This window comes from Spermophilus citellus (genome assembly GCF_964194105.1).
Source record: "Spermophilus citellus genome assembly, chromosome: 1".
Taxonomy (NCBI): domain Eukaryota; kingdom Metazoa; phylum Chordata; class Mammalia; order Rodentia; family Sciuridae; genus Spermophilus; species Spermophilus citellus.
This window is the reverse complement of record NC_138182.1, coordinates 239,064,918-239,083,070: the sequence shown is the minus strand read 5'-3', so window position 1 is coordinate 239,083,070 and position 18,153 is coordinate 239,064,918. Positions and strand designations below refer to the sequence as shown.

Genomic DNA, 18,153 nt, shown 5'->3' with positions numbered 1-18,153 from the left:
AAATGTTCATCAATAACTAAAAAATATTTTTAAAAAAATACCTAGCTTTAAGGCCAAACACTTGCAAAGTATAATTGAAATATTAAATATTAGCTTGGCCACCATATTTCATTTTTAAAATAATGACATTTTGGCCATTTACAAGTTTTTTTAGTTTTTCAAAAGTAGTTTAAAATTTTTAGTCTCAAAATTTAAAATGTTCCTATTAGCATAATTAAATAACATTGTAGATACTCTAGATACTTTCTTAGAGCCAGTCCTTCCTGGCTTTCTATGCCTATGTTGTATATGCTATACACATATTTTTAGTTTTTACAATATTGGGCTTAATTATTACACAAACTTTGTGGTGCAAAAAAAAAAAAAAAGTCTCTGGGGTTTAAAATCTAGCCAATTAGCTATGCCTTATGTATTTTAAGTTAAAAACCAACAAAATGACAGACATGGTGGTGCATGCCTGTAATCCCAGAAGGCTGAGATAAGAGGATCACAAGTTTGAGGCCAGCCTCAGCAACTTAGTGTAGCCCTGTCTCATAAAAAATAAAAAGGGCTGGGGATGGGGCTCAATGGTACAGTGCTCTGGGTTCAATCCCTGGTACAAAAAGTAATAATAAAAAAGAAAAGTGTATAAAAACCAACAAAAATGGAGGAAATAAGTCTTTTCCATTTTTCTAACAGATTTCTTGCTATTTCTTAATTAACCCTGAATCAAAACCACTATATTGATTTTTTTTAATGCTACCTCTTTTATTTAAAAGTGTAACCTAAATGCATTTAGATTAGGTTTTTCCAAACTGTGTTATGTGCTTTGGGGAAAAAAGAAGTACAATGGCAGTCATGGCAGTCATATTAGGTTAAAGACTCCAAGAAATCATGCAGAAAAGAAACTTGTCCAAGTTCTGCTTGTGTTTCCCAAACTTTAGGTATCTGACCATGGAATCTTTTCCTATGTTTGAGAAATGGAGAACTTGTCCTTAAATATATTCTACAGATTAACTAAATCAGTGATTTCCTCTAACCATATGCAAACATAAAACAATAATTCCTAAACAGGATCAAGTTTCCTCTCATTTATAACCAGTTAAGATGTACAGTGCCCCTTGCCACTTTCCTTTACATGTAATGACAGAGGAATGAGGCACAGTTAATTATTATTTCAGTCCTGGGTTCCTGCCCAAAGCTTCCTAAGCTCATTTTCAGTTGGTCCATTCTTAAAGAAACATAAGTTTCAAAAATGCACTTACACATCTGATACAGCAGTAGTGGATATTATGAGTCAAATTCTGACACACAATCTATTTATATATCTTTTATTTTTATTTTTTTTTAGATTTAGACAGAAACAATATCTTTGTTTTTTTTTTTTATGTGGTGCCGAGGATCGAAACCAGTGCCTTTTGCATTCGAGGCAAGCGCTCAACCACTGAGCTACAACCCCAGCCCTCTATTTATATATTTCTGATAAAATATTAGAGGCAATCTGGGGATAGTTTCCAAAATAGGGATGGATATGTGGCTCGGTGGCCAAGTGTCCCTGAGTTCAGTCCTCGATTTACAAAAGCCATGTTTAATAATCAACAAAACGAAACAAAAAAGTTGTATTTTGGATAAATGGGATTTTTAAAAAATAATGTTTATTAAGGTGAGAGAAGATGGAATTTTTTTTTAGAATCCCAAACTTCACAATATTCTCTGCTTTATGCCTCCTCCCCAAACATACATAAATATTATAAAACCTTGTTGAAGGACTGGGGTAGTGGCTTAGAGGTAGAGCGCTTACCTAGCATGTGTGAGCCACTGGGTTCAATCCTCAGCACCACATAAAAATAAAATAAAGATATTGTGTCCACCTACAACTAAAAATATATATTTCTTTAAAAAAACCTTGAACTCACCATAAAAAAGCTCTATAAATGTTGAGAAAAGCTGAAGAAAAAACAAATCGCTTATGCCAAAAAATATATAAAAAATTAATGTTACAACTTTAACAAATCACAGAAAAATACTTTGTTACAACAGAACCAGTGAAACCACAGCTTTAGTAAGAGAAGTGAGAATTATAAGGACCACATTCTTTGCTTCAATGCTTTTATTACTCTAAAATATTCCATAAGCAAAATATGTATATAAATTCTTTCAATGAACAGCTTAACTATAGACACCCTAACATATTTTGGATTTACCTTAACCTAGTTTTTCTTAAAATGGGCTCTGCAGACTCATGAAGACCAGGAGTTCTATATAAGCAAGTTTTAATTTTAAAGATAATATATAAAGCATATCCTAGATCACCTGAACAACCAGCTCATAATTAAACATTGAATTATTTCAATGTCTGGCGTTATAATGTGTCTATTATACTAGCTTCAAGTAGGTACTGGTAACCTAAAAATAACATTAAGTGTTATTCAAACTGGTCCATACCATTCTCAAAAATCCTTAGGTTCTCAAATTTAAGAAACACTGTCCTAAGCTTTTATAAATACATTTAGGTACAATGGAAATTCATAACCCTTTGAAAGTCTAACTTACATATCTTATTATTCTCTCCCAAAAAAAGACAAAAACCCAGGACCTCTTATAAAAGTATCAAATTTATTTCATTATCTGGTTTCATTTTAAAATGAGAGCTGTTGGACAATTACTTAGTATTCATTCTCAGAGGTGCAGAAACATTAATAAGCTATTAAATACAATGAATAAAATTACTGGACCATGCATTTAGAAAAGCCATGTTTAATAGTCAAAGTTCCAGTTATACTACTTAACTGAAAGATCCTTTAGCTCTGTACTTTCAATTATACCATTCTCATTTTGAATACAATTTTATTCTATTTGTACAATTATTACTATACCCGACAAAATCTTCCCAAATTTTAAGCCTTTCTTACCATTGAAGAAGTTATGGCTTAGCTGTTAACTATATTAAAAAAAATATGAAATTTCAATTTTTATCTCAAACTTTTTGGATCAAAAAGTACAGGACATTACTACCTATGAGTTAAAGAATGGAATAAAACCAAAAGTGCCATCTATATAACCAACAAATTACCTGATAAAACTTTTTAACTGTTTCACTGTATTATATAACACAAAAATAAAATGGTTCCAAGATACTACAGTATTTGGCCTTTTTACTGCAAGCTTTAAATCATAGTGTCATTCTTCTCAACAACACATCTCTTAAGAAAATGGCAATGTTCATAAGTACAAAGACTGTTATAACCAGAAGACAGTATTCTACATAATCAAGATAATTCTTTATAAAATTAGGTTTTAAAAATGAGAATGTCTTGATAATTGCCAGTTTTCTTAAAGGCTAAAATCAGAAAAAAAATGAAGAAAACAGACTTGTATACTCATTAATACTATTTTACTTTGAGAAATCCAAAAATGAGTACATTGATAAAAGATGTGATTAATATACTGTATCTCCTTTAAGAACAAACTTTTCACCTCAGAAAGGATAATTGTCTTATATTCTTAACATGCTTTGTTCAGAACAGGATCCCATTTTAAGCCACTATTTGAATAAAGTTCACAATCTAAACTCATTTCTCCATAATCATTTCAGTACAAAAGCTGCAAAATGGCAAATGACTTAATCACCTATGAAGAATTTGTGTTGCAAGTTGGGTATTCCTTATCTGAAATGTCTGGGACCAGAAGTGTTTGATTTTTTCAGATTTTGAAATATTTGCATATACATAATGAGATGTGTTGAGGACAGAACCTTAGTCTAAACACAAAATTCATTTGTTTCGTATAGCCTGAAAGTAATTTTATGTGGTATTTTTATATATTTTTAGCATACTTGTGTTTTGACTGCAATTTTCCACTTGTGGCATCATGTTTATGCACAAAAAATTTTAGATTTTGGAGCATTCCGAGTTTGAGATTTTCTGATTAGGGATGCTCAACCTGTATGTATGCTTATTTATAACTGCCAGTAGATACCAACAAACTTCGGTACCCAAGCCTAAAACTACAGTATGGAGGTCAAAACATGATTCTTATACGTGATCAGATTTCATTTACTAAATAATACTATCATGAAATCCAAAGAAACCTTAGTGAGTCCTTCCAAAGCTGCATAATTTTCCAAATGATTTTTCTCTGGTTGCAGAGCCTATTCATTCCTTCAGTCCTTTTTGAGTCGTTTAGCTTTTGCAATATTCTCTTGACGTTTTTGTTTCTTCTTTTGTTCCTTCTCCCTGGCTTCAATCATCTTGGCCAATTTCCAGGACAGTACAGCACTTGCTAGGAACAGTGGAGTAAGGGCCAAAATAACTGTTGTAAGGAACCCATATGGGTCTTTTGCAGCCCATTCCACAATATACTCAGCCCAAGCCTTTATGTCAAACATCTTTGTAGCAGTCTTAGGAAAACTGGAGGGTCACCTGGGGATGGACAACAGGAAAAAGACTGTATGATAAATCAAAGCTCTGAAAAAAGTTACAGAGTTAACTCACAATTCCATTATCATTCAATTTTTTTAAAGTACAAATTAGTACTATTTTTAATAAGGACTAATAGCTCCAGTTAGAGGGGGGAAAAAATTCAAGTAGGCCAACCAGAATAGCAACTTTTGGGAGGGAAAAGATGACCACGTATTGAACCTGGAGTATTTTACAACTTAGCTACATCCCAGCCCGTTTTATTTGTGATCCTCCTGCTTCAGTGTCCCCAGTTGCTAGTATTACAGGCATGTGCCATTACCTGCAGCCAGAATAGTAACACTTAAAAGATGTAAATTTATAGGAAACAAAAGTAAAAATTATTTGAACTCTGTCACAAGGACTACTAGGTTCTCATATGCTTCCTAAATTCAAGATAAACTTTGTTTAACAGCACACTTTTACAAGAGTCTGTTTCACATGCTCATTTCAGGAAACGGCTGAATCCTGTTTGTAATTTAATGTATCCTCAGTACTACCAAGTAATTAACAAAAGTGCAAATCAAATTTTTATGTTTAAAAAAGGACAAGCCCCAGAGCATGAAACACATTCCCATGGAAAGGAAAGTGATAGATGGCTATTTCCTGAAATGGAATAGAAAAAGGCAAGGGAGCCAGGATGATACCTACATTCATATGCCAAAAGGTATAAGCTAAAAAGTGTGTGCTATTTTATGCCCTTTCAGCTTTGGAGACCCCTACTCAATGAAATAAACAATTTAATAAAAGAAAAAAGTTATAAAAAGTGCCATCCATTTTGTTCCTTTTTCCTGTTGATAAGGGAAGTCATCTGGCAAATAAGGATTGGGTGAGCTTGAATGACAAATTCTATTTTGGCCCACAGGCTTTTGTACCTTTCATGTTTGTGCTAATCTCTATTCAAATTGGAGAATTAAAATACCTGGGTAGGGTATGGGTGTAAATATACTTAAAAATGTCTGCTATGATTAAAAAAAATCATCTACCTTATGCTTGAGTAGTGATCTCTGATTTTGTCCGGGGATTATCAGTGAGCCAAGCACAATTTCAGATGACCCTTGGTGGTTTTGCCTTCTTTGGTTCCACAGTATACTTCTGAGAGCGTTAAATTCTATAAAATGGATAAGTAGAAAAGAAGAGATAAAACATTTAAGTCAGAACTTTCAGGATAACTGTAATGTTTTCACATGGAAAATTTCTAAATTCTATAACATGTAAAACTGTCAATTACAAACTTTTAAATATTTTTTCCCTAATCTGAGTTTACACAGTTATAATTCCCTGTAGGGAAATCCTAATTACTGGAAATCAAGTATTTTACTGAATTATTTATTTCAATAAAATTATTTATGATATTCACTGACTTGTAAGACAAGCTGGCTCACTTCACCATATCTACTCCTAGAACTTGAACCTTGTATACCAGAAAGGTTGACATCCATTCATTCATTGGATTAAGTACATCATTACAAAAATCAAACACCTAGCCTTACTCTTCAAAGGTATTTTTTAACTGTTATTGCGATTCCTGTCCTTTTTTAGGAAAATCAGAAAAGATAAACAAAGCTAATTATTACCCCCAATACCATCACGCAAAAACTGTCATTGGTTTCAAATCCATCTTTCCAGTTTCTTCTCATTTTCAACAAAAATCATGCCTCTATTTTCAACTTAAGATACATGACATTAAATACACTAGCCCTCGACTTCAAAACGTCGCCACCCATAATTGGAACCGGGTTCTACTAAAATCGATCCTTCTTCAGCCCAGTAATGCACTAATTAATTTAAGTTTTAGTGAATAAGCAAAAGAACTTTTCAAAGTAAAGCCAGGGCGAAGGACCTGGTTTATGGCAAAGTTTTACTGTCATAAAGGCGTTGTCGACCACAGGCCGCACATCTCTAGTGCACCTCAGTATCATAACAGACGCCCAGGCCTCACACTGTAAGGAACAGATACTACTCTTCTTCCGCCCAATAGATCGATGGGGCTCATCTCCCGGCCAGCCCTGCCTGGCGCCTGAAGCTGCAGCTGGTGGTTCTGGACAGCCAGCCATACTCAGTCCTTTGTCTTGCCCTCCTTCCTTAGGATTCCCTTTGCTCATTCTTCCTTCCTTCCTTCCTTCCCGCAACGGGCCCGTGGGAGCCACGTTTACCCCTGCCCCTCGACCCAGCGAGCGCAGGCCCTCACCCCGCCTCAGGCCGGGCAGGGCTCGCAGAGTAGAGGGACTCGGGGAACCCGGGTCGGCCCCGCCACACCTTGCGCTGCGGCCACCTCTGCCCGACACCCGGACACCAATACGGAGGCCGCCATCAGCCGCTCTGCATCGCCCCAAAAGCGCGGATTCCCACTCTCAACTCACCGCCAGACCGGAAGCAGGAAGGCGGAAGTCGAGTCCCTTGCGTACCGCCCACAGGCCGGCCCCAGCTCTGAGTCCGGCGTGAGGAAGTCGAGGGGCTAGTTTCCGGCTGCGCCATTGCTGTGGGTCCCGGGACCTCCACTCAGAGGACGTGGGGGGGCGGGGGCAGGGCAGCGTGGAGATTTCCGGGGAGCGGCAGGTGAGGCCGTGCGGTGTGGGCGGTGGCACTGGGCTCCCCCGGGGCCAGAAACCTGGGCCTCCTGCCCGCGAATAGAAGGTGGGCGAGAAGGCGTGGGGCTGCCTCGGAACGGGCCCCAAACTGATAGGTTCGCCTGCCTGTGCCCCCGACGTGAGTCGGGAAACACCTCCCTCTCCTGCTGAAGCTGCACCGTTGGTGGAAGTCCTGGTGGTGATATCTTTGGCCGCAGGGAAGCGTCAAGAAAGGAGGTAGTTCCCACACACCGTCCCAAAGTCAGGGCGAGTGCCCCTCGAAGATCCTTGAAAGACTGGATAGTTCTGCCTGGTTCACCACTCACCTGGTTCCCCTCTCATGATTGCACAATATTTAAGTCTTCCTGTTCGGGAGGGGAAATAGCAGCTGGGGTAGGATGAATCCACTGAACCTTGTTACTAAGGGGAAACGCTGCCATGCTGTGGGAAAGGGGTTTTTTTTGTTGTCTGTTTGTTTTTAATTTAAGAGCCTAACTCATTTAACAAAAGAATGATCAACATTTGCCCAAAGTAAACTTGATAAATAATTAAGTTGTCAGGGCATAGAGTTCCCACAGAGGTACTTGTTCTTTCAGTACACAAATAAAGGGATGCAAAAGTCAACAAGCAGAAAGGGTGAGTTAATATTGTCTTCTAATCTACAGGAACTGAAAGATTAGCTCTGGTTTGGTTGGCGCTCAAATTTTGTGATTGCACTGAACTGCTTGCTCTGTTTGTCTACCTCTGGCAAATGTTGCAAGACCTCTTCACTGTTGTGTGCCAAATAAAGCAGGTTTTTATACTTGAAAGACGATAGAATTTTCTCTTTGAGGAGCAAGCTGCAACATGTATAACTAGTTTAGGTACAACAGTAACTATTATTTACTAAGGAACAGGCTTTTGGCAGATAATCTAACAATCTAAAATACTGTTCCTTGAACATATGTTAATGTTTGTATGTTGTATTACCAGCAGTTGTTATTCATTCTTCTTGGAAAACCTGGATAGTGGTTTGGACCTAGCCTGTACCTCTTCAGAAAAAGCAGATTCAGTAACTGGATTGTGTAGCAGGAAACTTTGTACGACTTATTGTTCTTAAAACTTGCCCAAGTACTGAATCCAGAATGGGGTCAGAGTTTATTATTTCACTGTCTTTCACTTCAGAGGCCAATGTGTGGGTATTTTATTTTAATCTTGGACTTAGTTTTCTCAAGTACTGCCTCCAAGTATTTGCCTCTTTGGTAAAAGGCTCAGGAATATTAAACAGAAAGAAAGGGACCTGTAAGGAGGAAGCCTCTGAAGCCTCTCTTTGACTGTAACCCAGATCATGTCTTCACAGTCTAATTTTACTAATCTAGCTTCAGTTTACAGGGCAGACTGCTAGCCCAGAAACATGAGGATTTCCACAGTGTAGCTCCATACTGCATTCTGCCTTACCTTAACAAATGGTGGTGATAAAATTTGTTCAGATACAGTGAACTGCTTTCTATAGTGGTAGTCTTCGTCTGTGAGTCATGGCAGTAATCTTTATACAATCTCTGATAAATCACTCTGAACCTCTTCCATATGTGGAAAGGATCCTAGGTGAGCTAGAGTACCCTTTCAGCTTTAAGATCTGTAGATTGGAGGCTAGGGATGTGGCTTAAGGTAGAGTGCTTGCTTGGCATGTGTGAAGAAGTCTTGGGTTCAATCCCCAGCACTACAAAATAAAAAATCTGTAAATCAGACCATATTTGGCCTTTTTTTCTGACTTAAGCTTCATAAACAGCTGCATAATAAAGGTATTTAGTAGAAATATCACTGCATATTAAAGTCTTATTATTTTTTTGAGAAGATTTTGACCTGGCTTTTATTTTCTCAAATGTCTTTCCAAATACCATTTTTGCCATATGTTTGATATAAAAGCCTTTTTCCCACGGTAGATACAAAGTTATATTTCACCCTAACATGTCAAAATTGTGAAGGAGTGAAACCTAAATAACATTATATTTTAATAATAATTTGATTTAAAAACTTTGAGAACTCCCTCCTGCACATATGCTTTTTTCTCTGCCGTAACTCTTCACTTATTTGACTTAATTCTAATGAAATTGACTTCTTCCCTAAGTGTTATTTTGTGAGGTTTTTTTCCCTTTCCTTTGAAACATTATGCAAATACATTTCTTATAGGCATATTTATGTAACTTAAAGGAGTAATGAGGTTTTAGTGCTATTTGTAAGACTATACTGAAGAAAAATTAAAGTTTTCAAAACAATTTATTGAGTGCATACTCTATAATGGTATTGAGCTAGATGCTTTTGATTTAGTATCACTAATTCTGAGACTATAAATGCCCCTCAGACCTGTATTGCCCATATTTTCCAGAGGAGGAACCAGAACTTAAAAAATAGAGCAGGATTCTAAACACAATTCACCAAAATTCCTCCCTGTTTTTCATGCTCAAAGACTTGACAAAAATGCTTATTTCATAAAAATCAAAGTATGTTTTTCATTTTATAATTGTTAACTGGTAGCTAAAATTGTTAAATACTGTAATTCAAAATTGCCTATTGCCCAGGTGGTGGCAGCATGCCTCAAAGAGCTGGTATTCTAGGGAAGGGTTTCCCAGCCTTGCTAGTTGTTTTCTTCTTCATCCCATATTCATGACCTGTCAACTTCTCTGCTAGGTTCTTTCACTACTACCATATTCCACTGACCCATCAATTGTTCATCCTGCCTTTAACTTCATCTTCTGTTTGAGTTATACTCTGCCAGTTTCCTTTCAACCTGTTTTACCTATAAAGTATCCACCAAATTGTTTTCTAGAAGACTCATTTTAGCCTATTCAGTAAGACAAAGATTTTTTTCAGTTATTTTAAAATCATTATCAAATGTTATTTGGCAGGAACACCTAAGCTAAATATTGGCTAACATTTCTAGGAAATACTTGTTTGAGTTAGAAGACATGCTTGCTTCTTAATCTTATGGATATACCAGTGAAGGAGGTAATGAAAAGCTTTTAAAAGGTGGAATTAGTCTTCAAAATAAGAAAAGGAAGATTTACTAGGGAGCAGTGCAAGATTATATAATTCATAAAGAATGCATATAAATACATAACAGAATAATGAGTTAACCCTTCTTTAGTAAAAAAATTACTTAGTACATTCTTTTCATGTCTTTTCAAGGCCACTGCCTTGCTAGAGGTTTCCAATCAAGTACAACCTTACAAGAGGCCTTCCCACCTCTCACTTTTTTTTCTTCCCACATCACTTAACTTCAGTCTGATACTTATTTGTTTACTGGTTTATTACATTTTCCCACTAGAATGTAAGCAATGAGATCAGTTACCCCAATAGCTAGAATGTTGTTTCAAGGTACAGTGTTGTTCTTTACCAATAAAACTTTATTAGTGTTTGAAGAAATGAATGCTGGGTATTTATGAAGCTCATGTAAAAGTACCAAGTGTTGGAAGATATTTTCAAAGTCATAAGAGATGTCCTGGAAAGACAAATCTAAAGATAAATAAGATGTTTGGGGAGGGTTTAAAATAATGTGGTTATCCTGTTAATGAAAGAAATTTAGTTAATGATTTCCCAAGTATGTAAAATATTTACAGTAAAGTAGTGATTCAAGAAAGTAGTGACTTATCAGCTTCATTAAGATAAAAGGAATTAGTCCTAGACTGCAGATGCTAAGAGTTATAGTAAGAACAGGCTAAATTAGAGATCTAAACAAAGATCTTTGAAGATGGGATAAAAATTATATGCTAACTAGATGCCCTTCTGGATACTATCTACCCTTATTCCCAATGCAGACCCCTGATATGTAGTAACAAGTAAAAATTTGCCAGTAAATTTTTTTCCATTGACCCCAATTTTTGTTTATTTTTAAATCTGATAACAATTCAGAATCATTAGTTCTCATTCAGTACTAAGGAACATAGGAAATCGTTTGGAACTGCATTTCAATGTCTAATTCTAAAAGCTGATCTATGACCTTAATAGTCCTCAGGGTATAATGTGTGTATTTGGAATTTAGTTTAAAAAGTGAGCAAAAAATTCCTGGTGGCAGACTATAAATATAGTTCCCTAAACCACTATCACAGACATCCTGCTCCTAAATTCTTGCATTTGCTAAGTTCACAGTTTGTCTTTAGGCTTCCTTACTTAGGAAGTAAAACAGTCTGAAATTCAAAAACTCCATTCCAATTCACATAGGTCTTCTTGAAGAATAAGTAATAGTGGCATGATGGATTTCTGGAGACTTTGAATTTGGTATTTTCTAAATTTTTAGATTTTACCATGATCAACTAATTTTCCACTGTGTGGTAGGTAGATACTACCTAACTCCCACCGAAAGAAGGATCTCACTCTGTTGTAACACGCTACATTGCAGTTGTGGAGTTGTATTTCTTTTTTGTTTGGTTTAGTTTTATGGTAGGTTATGGTTTTTGGTTTTGGTTTTTCAGTGTTGGGGTCTCAACCCAGGGTCTTATGTACTCTATGACTGAGCTACATTCCTAGCCTGAGATATACAGTTAATGAACATAACTGTATTAAGAATCTGATTTAATCTTTTATTCTAGGTTCATATTTGATCTTATTACATGGACCAAGGAAATCATTTACTATTTCTGTGCCTGGGTTCTCATATCCATAAAATAGTGTGAATAATATCTATTTCTTATAAATCTAACCAATTGGTGAATAAACATGTAGCCTCCTTTTTTTAAAATAAAAAAAGTGATATTTGTAGAATGCATTTGTAAGTTGATTGTTGGAAGCTTATAAGGATTCTCATGGAATTAATGTTACAAGTAGTGGTTAAATTCCTCATTCAATCTGTAAATGCATATTTAACACACAGCCTAAGTGGAAAGAGTGCCTCTGCACAAAAATAATAGAATATAATTTTCAGCACTAGTGAGAAAATAATAAAAATTAAATAAAATTGGAATTGCCTTATACCAAGTAAGATTTTTATAAAGAACATGTTGGAAAATGACTTTGTCTGGGTGCTTTTTTTCTTTTAAATCTTTATACCCTAGAAGGTATGAATGCTTTGTCTCCATTTTCTGACCATCTTACCATATATGCAGTCCAGGAATCATTTTTAGTTGCATCTGTTTTCAAATCTGCTCAGCCCTTTTATACCACAGGAAACTAAAGCTACATGTGAATCTATAAATTATTCATTTGTGTATATATAATGCATATGGAATATATTCATATACAGTAATCTGTGATGTGTCCCTCCCTCACTGTCTATAGAATGAAGTACAAACTCCTTAAAGGAATCTAATGATTTTTATCAGTCAGGCCTAACTTCTGTATAAATCTTAAGCATGATTGAGATCATTTATTTCAAATGTCTGCAGTTCTAAGAGATGCTTTTTGCAGCAGTGGTTCTAAATTTGGAACCAAACTACCTAGTTTGAATCCAGCCTTGCAGCTTACTAGGATGGTATGGTGCTTTGAGAATACACCTCAGATCCCCAACTACTGAAAGCTTTATTGACCAAGGACCCCATCTACTGTGTTCTGAAATCTGTCCCTGCATTTGTGCCAAGATTTTTCTTTCACAGCTCAATGACAAAGCAAAACAGAGATACCCAGTCAAGTCTGTTTCTAGAAGACACAAGATTCCTCTGCTAGCCAACTTAGACTGAAGGGCTCCCCATTTGCTTTGTCAAGTCTTTCTAGCTGTATGTGGCAGTCAAGGACACTTCCACCCAACCTTCCTTCCTATCTGTCTTACACTGGGGTCAGGCTTGCAGTGTAATGTGATGTCTACCCAGTCTTTACCAACTGCTACCCCATCCTCTCATAAAAATCTTGCACATTTAGTTAGGGCTGGGGTTGTGGCTCAGTGGTAGAGAGCTTGCCTCGCCATGAGGCACTGAGTTCCATCATCAGCACCACATAAAAAATGTTAAAACTTGCACATTTAATCCCATGTTGGCACCTAGTTTTGAGGTAATAAAATTGGAACAGGCCCATTACCTGGCAGAGTAAAGAGGTGCCATGCTGTTGGTAGGTGGGACATTTATAGTCCCTGGCATAAGGTTGTAGCTTAATTTTACTAGTGTTTACCTGGACAGTGTTCTAGTGGAGGGAAATACTGTGGTAAATATGAAGATACAGATATTTGAAAAAATATGGGAGGAATAATGCTTACAAGGACGGTTGACTACTGCTAACTTGTATTGTTACTGCAAAAGGAAAATGAGAAACAGCTGTTAAGCAGTTAATGTCTTTAAGTGTGAGAGGCTTTGTGGTAACTTGTAAAGAAGCCTTTATCACTTGTAGTAGAAGGACAAACCCCAGTTAAACTGCAACTAAAGAACTAATTGTTGGGCTGGGTTGTAGTTCGGTGGTTGTAGTTCAGTGGTAGAGTGCTTACCTAGCATGTGTGAGGTACTGGGTTTGATCCTCAAGATATAAGTATACTATGGGAGATGAACCACATAAAAATAAAGGTATTATGTCCATCTACAACTAAAAAAAAGAATTGTTGAGAGGCACAGAACTCCAGATATGTTTGATTGTTGAATATTTAGTTCAGGCAGTTCTGTTAATATAAGGGTGGAGAAACCTAGGATCCCAAACATTGGATGGGGTCATCTGAATGGATACCCCTGTGACTTCCTCTGACCCTGTGGTCCACCTAGCATGTTAGCTATGTTGGAAGATGAAGAAGGCTGGTGTCACAAGATGGTAGTCTTTTTCTCAACCTTTACTTTCCTGGCTGCCAAGACAATAACTAGGATTAAATCCAGCATAACCCAATTGAGACACTGACTGGTACTTGGAAGAACCAGTGGAGTAATCCTGGGATTGGATTTTAAGGGTGCTTGGGCCTGTGGATTAAAAGCTGTCATAGTGGGGAAAGCCAGATGTAACACTGAAACTGCCTCTTGCTCCTTCCAAGATAAAAGATCATGCAAAATTATTTCTTGGGGACAACAGAGATTAGTTTAAGAACTGAAGGACAGGCTGGGGATGTGGCTCAAGCTGTAGCACACTCGCCTGGCATGCGTGTGGCCCGGGTTCGATCCTCAGCACCCATACAAACAAAGATGTTGTGCCTGCCGAAAACTAAAAAAATCAAATAAATATTAAAAAATTCTCTCTCTCTCTCTCTCTCTCTCTCTCTCTCTCTCTCTCTCTCTCTCTCTCTCTCTTAAAAAAAAAAAAAGAAGTGTCTTTAAAAAAAAAAAAGAACTGAAGGACAGAGGTATGGTAGTCCCAATCCCCTCATTAATTTGCCAAGCTGGTTCCTAAAGATACTGGATGGATCCTAGAGAGTGACTTATAGAGTATTGCTGACTTAACGAAGAAATAACCCTGATCCCAGCCTCCATGCTGGACTTGATTGCTAGAGTATATTAGTAAAGCCTTGTGTATGAAGTATGCCATCATTGATTTTGCAAATGCATGTCATTCCATTCCATTTTGAAAAGAGGACCCAAAAATAGTTAATTTCAAAAAAACAATATCCATTTAGACTGAATTTTGTATCAGGGCTTTGTTAACTTTCCTACCCTCAAACATAATAGAATGTTAAGAAATCTGAATCATCTCAGTATCACTTAGAGCTCCGCACTGATCCATTTTATTGACAGCATAATATTGATTGGACAGGATGAGCAAAAGATGGCTACCATGCTGAAGGCCTTCATAAGATATAAGTACCCCAGTGTATGGGAGATAAACACTTAAAATTCTACCACTTAAGTAAACTTTTTTGAGATCCAGTGCTCAGGGGAGTATCACTATATCTTCTCCAAAGTGAAAGACCAGTTGCTGAATCTTGCATCCTCTACCACCAACCAATAAGGAAGTATAGCAGTTGTAGGCCTCTTTTGGTTCTGGAGGCTATGCATTCTACAACTAGAAAGTGATGCTCCAGCTTACATACCAAATGACATGGAAAGCTGCCAGCTCTGAATGGGGCCCAGAGTAGGAAAAAGCTCTAACAGTGCCAGGCTTCAGTGCATGTGGCCCTGACACTTGGCCCATATGACCCAGAAGACTCCAAGTTGTCAGTGGGTGGGGGGGCTGGGAGATGCAGTGTGGAATTCTTGGCAAGTCCAGTGGAAGAATCAATACAGGCCCCTGGGAATCTGCAGCAGGGCAATGCCATCTGCCGCAGATAATTATGTCCCCATTGACCAAGCTATGAATGCTTGACTATATGACAGGTAAACTTGCTCCTCTTCCCAGTTCTTGTGTTAGTGACTGATTTCTAACTCCATCATTTCAGCAATGTTTACTAGTTGACATTCTTCCAAAAGAAAGTGTTACCCCTTCTTCCTCATTCATTTTGTCAATTATTACAAAATGAACTCATGGTTTCTTAGTCAACTGATTAAAATCCATTGTTATTTTAATGTTTTAACTGTTCCAGATTTGACCAGTGGAAGCACCAGGATGCCTGTGTCCTTGTGTCCTGGTCATTCTTTGAATCCTTTCTTAGTCCTTGGTAAACAAGATGTTCCAGGCTCATTACGTACCTCCTCTCCCCCAACTATTTCTCTAAGAGCCCTGTTTCCTTTCCATGGAAAAATTATGTCCAGGAACCAAGATTTGAGTGCCAGGTTTGCTCATTGCTGCTGGTTTTGTCACTGTTTGTACTCCTTCAGACAGATACATAAATCTCTATATTTGTTTTGTTTCAATCTATTAAACACCACAGTTTTGGACTGATCCTGTCAATCCCACTTCAACACTAATTCTAGTTTTTTCCTTTGCCATAATTGGTAACTCCCTCAAAAGAGAAAGCAGACTGACATTAGTCTCAGTATGTTTCAAATATATATTTATTTGCTCAAGGCTAGATAACGAAGGAATTTTTGAATGCTAACTCTTCCTACTATGAAAAGAAAGCTTACTAAATGTTTAAGTGACCCTCTGTTTTCAGTTGTATTCAATTGGTGAAATGTCATCTGCTAAGTAATAAATTCCAACTTAAGTCTCAAAACAACCATGCATAGTCCATGAGCACAGGATAGCTCAGGGGCTTCTTAAAGGGATGTAGAGATTCAGCAATCCTTAGGTTACTAGCTTTAATCTTCAGGTCTTCTGTAATGAACAGTGTCTGACACAGAATTGTTTATGTTGGGTAATAGTAGCTGGTTGTGACTTTATCTTTCAGGTCTTAGTGATCATAATCATGTCTCTAAGAATTGCCACCTCAGCTGAAAGAAAGGGCAGATTTCCCCCAATGGTGCTGTTTAATCTTTTTAAAAGCAAACTATGATAGATTGTTCGTAAGTCATTTCCACCCATGCATAAACTACTTAAAGCACAATTCTCAGTTACATCTTTTTATAACCTTGCATTATGACCACATACCCTTTAAAATCATACCAGCTTTTATAAGCTACAAGTATTTTTGCCAAATAATTAAGAAATGATTCAAGGGAAAAAGTGCTATTAAGGCAGTCCTCTGAATCTGGAAAGCTGGTGCTCTCTATACAAAGTCTGAATTGACATTTAGGAGATGGCATTTTGTAGTTGCAGTAGAGATTCAGAATTTAGGATTTTCTGTAAATGTGCTGCCAACATCAGGATTCCAGAGTTTGTCATTTGTGTCTTCATAATGGTTTCTTTTTTGCATTTAGTATTTTGTGTACTGTTTCTAAATAAGCATCTTTAATTTACCATCTTAGCAATAAATGGTAAGCAGTCTAAAGATGAATGGAGCCTTTTATAGTGATAGCATCTTTGAAGAAGGCTTAAATCAAAGTTGACATCAATATTCAGTGTTGCCAAATACATTGTCTTTGCCTCTAGCATGACAGGTAAACTTATAATTGATTATTTTTATCAGTACATTGGCCAGGCATGGTGATACATGCCTGTAATCTCAGCAACTTGGAAGGGTGAGACAGGAGGATCACGAATTTGAGGCCAGCCCCAGCAACTTAGCAAGTACCTGTCTCAAAATAAGTCTGGGGATATAGCTCAGACTTATCAAAGTTTAATATCAGTGCATTAACTTGCCTATTTTACTTGGTAGTTTACTTTTAGATTTACTGTTACCTGCTCTTTGCTAAAAACAAATTTTGTTTTGAGTCCATAAAATGCTTGGCCTATTTTCTATGAACTCATTATAACTAAGAAAATATTAGGAAAATAAAAACAGAGAAATTTTAATCTTTGAAAAGCACATTGACCTAATTCATAAGGCCCTGTGAAGGCTACTGTTACAAAAACTGACCTGTCTTGATGTTATCTTGTCTAAACAGCCTTAAATTAATGCACCTATAGTTAGCTAATTAAACAATATAAATGTATTATTAGTAAGTACATCTCTTTCGAGCTTATTGCATAGGTTTTACAAGGTTAACACTAATGTGCATACTCCTAAGGTTAAGACCATCCAGTTGGGATTCCATTAAGGTAGTTTTGAAACCAAGTTATCATTAAATGCCTGTGATAGGAAGCTTCTAAATGGCTACCAGTGACACCCACTTCCTGGTATTTGTACCTTTGTATTACCCCTTCATAGTGAGTTTCAACTAGACCCACTAACATGGTCTTGATGAATAAACTGTGGAAAAAGTATATGGGATCTCACTTCCAGGATTAGTTAACAAAAAATTTGATTTCCCTTGCTGGGAAAATCTGGTCCATGTCTGTAATCCCAGCAATTCTGGAGACTGAGACAATAGGATCACAGGTTCTAGGTCAGCTTCAGCATCTTAGTGAGACACTGTTTCAAAATAAAAAACTAAAAAAGGCTGGGCCTGTAGCTCTGTGGTAATGCATCCTGAGTTTAATTCCCAATACCAAAAAAAAAAAAAAAAAAAAAAAACCTCTTCTTTACCCTTGTCTACCTTCTTATTCTCTGAAATGTTCACTTTGATACACATTGTCCTGGTGAAAGGGGAATTAAAGAGACCTGGCCAACAGCCAATGAGAAACTGAATCCTGCCAATAGCCAGATGAGTGAGCCTGAATGCCCACTCTCCTCCACTGCCAAGCCTAGAGATGTCCTCAGCCCCCAGCCAACACTGTACATGCACACTTATGAGATCCTGGCCAGGGAACTCAGCCAAGCTGTGTCCAGATTCTTAACCAAAAGACTGAGATTAAGTGTTGGATGCTTTAAGCTGCTCAATTGTGGGGCAGTTTGTTACCCATAAATAAACAATACAATA

General features: G+C 37.0%; 2 protein-coding genes across 3 annotated transcripts in view; one reads left to right on the top strand and one right to left on the bottom strand.

Annotated features, from left to right (window-relative positions):
* Positions 1–18,153, top strand: part of NDUFAF2 (NADH:ubiquinone oxidoreductase complex assembly factor 2) — a 218,530-nt gene that overhangs the window by 153,290 nt on the left and 47,087 nt on the right. The gene's annotated exons all lie outside the window — the stretch shown is intronic.
* Positions 2,575–6,805, bottom strand: SMIM15 (small integral membrane protein 15). Of its 2 annotated transcripts, none has more exons than XM_081291141.1 (3): positions 6,696–6,805; positions 5,423–5,547; positions 2,575–4,400 (listed from the first exon to the last, which is right to left on the bottom strand). In XM_081291141.1, exon 3 carries the CDS (start codon positions 4,364–4,366, stop codon positions 4,142–4,144), a length of 225 nt encoding a protein of 74 aa, XP_081147267.1. In that variant the 5' UTR covers positions 4,367–4,400; positions 5,423–5,547; positions 6,696–6,805; the 3' UTR covers positions 2,575–4,141. The 2 variants fall into 2 exon arrangements, with proteins under 2 accessions (XP_081147267.1, XP_081147266.1); XM_081291140.1 differs by having other exon boundaries at positions 6,628–6,793.

Excerpts from the sequence above, each read along its gene's own strand:
- SMIM15 (XM_081291141.1), bottom strand. The coding sequence starts at position 4,366 with ATGTTTGACATAAAGGCTTGGGCTGAGTATATTGTGGAATGGGCTGCA.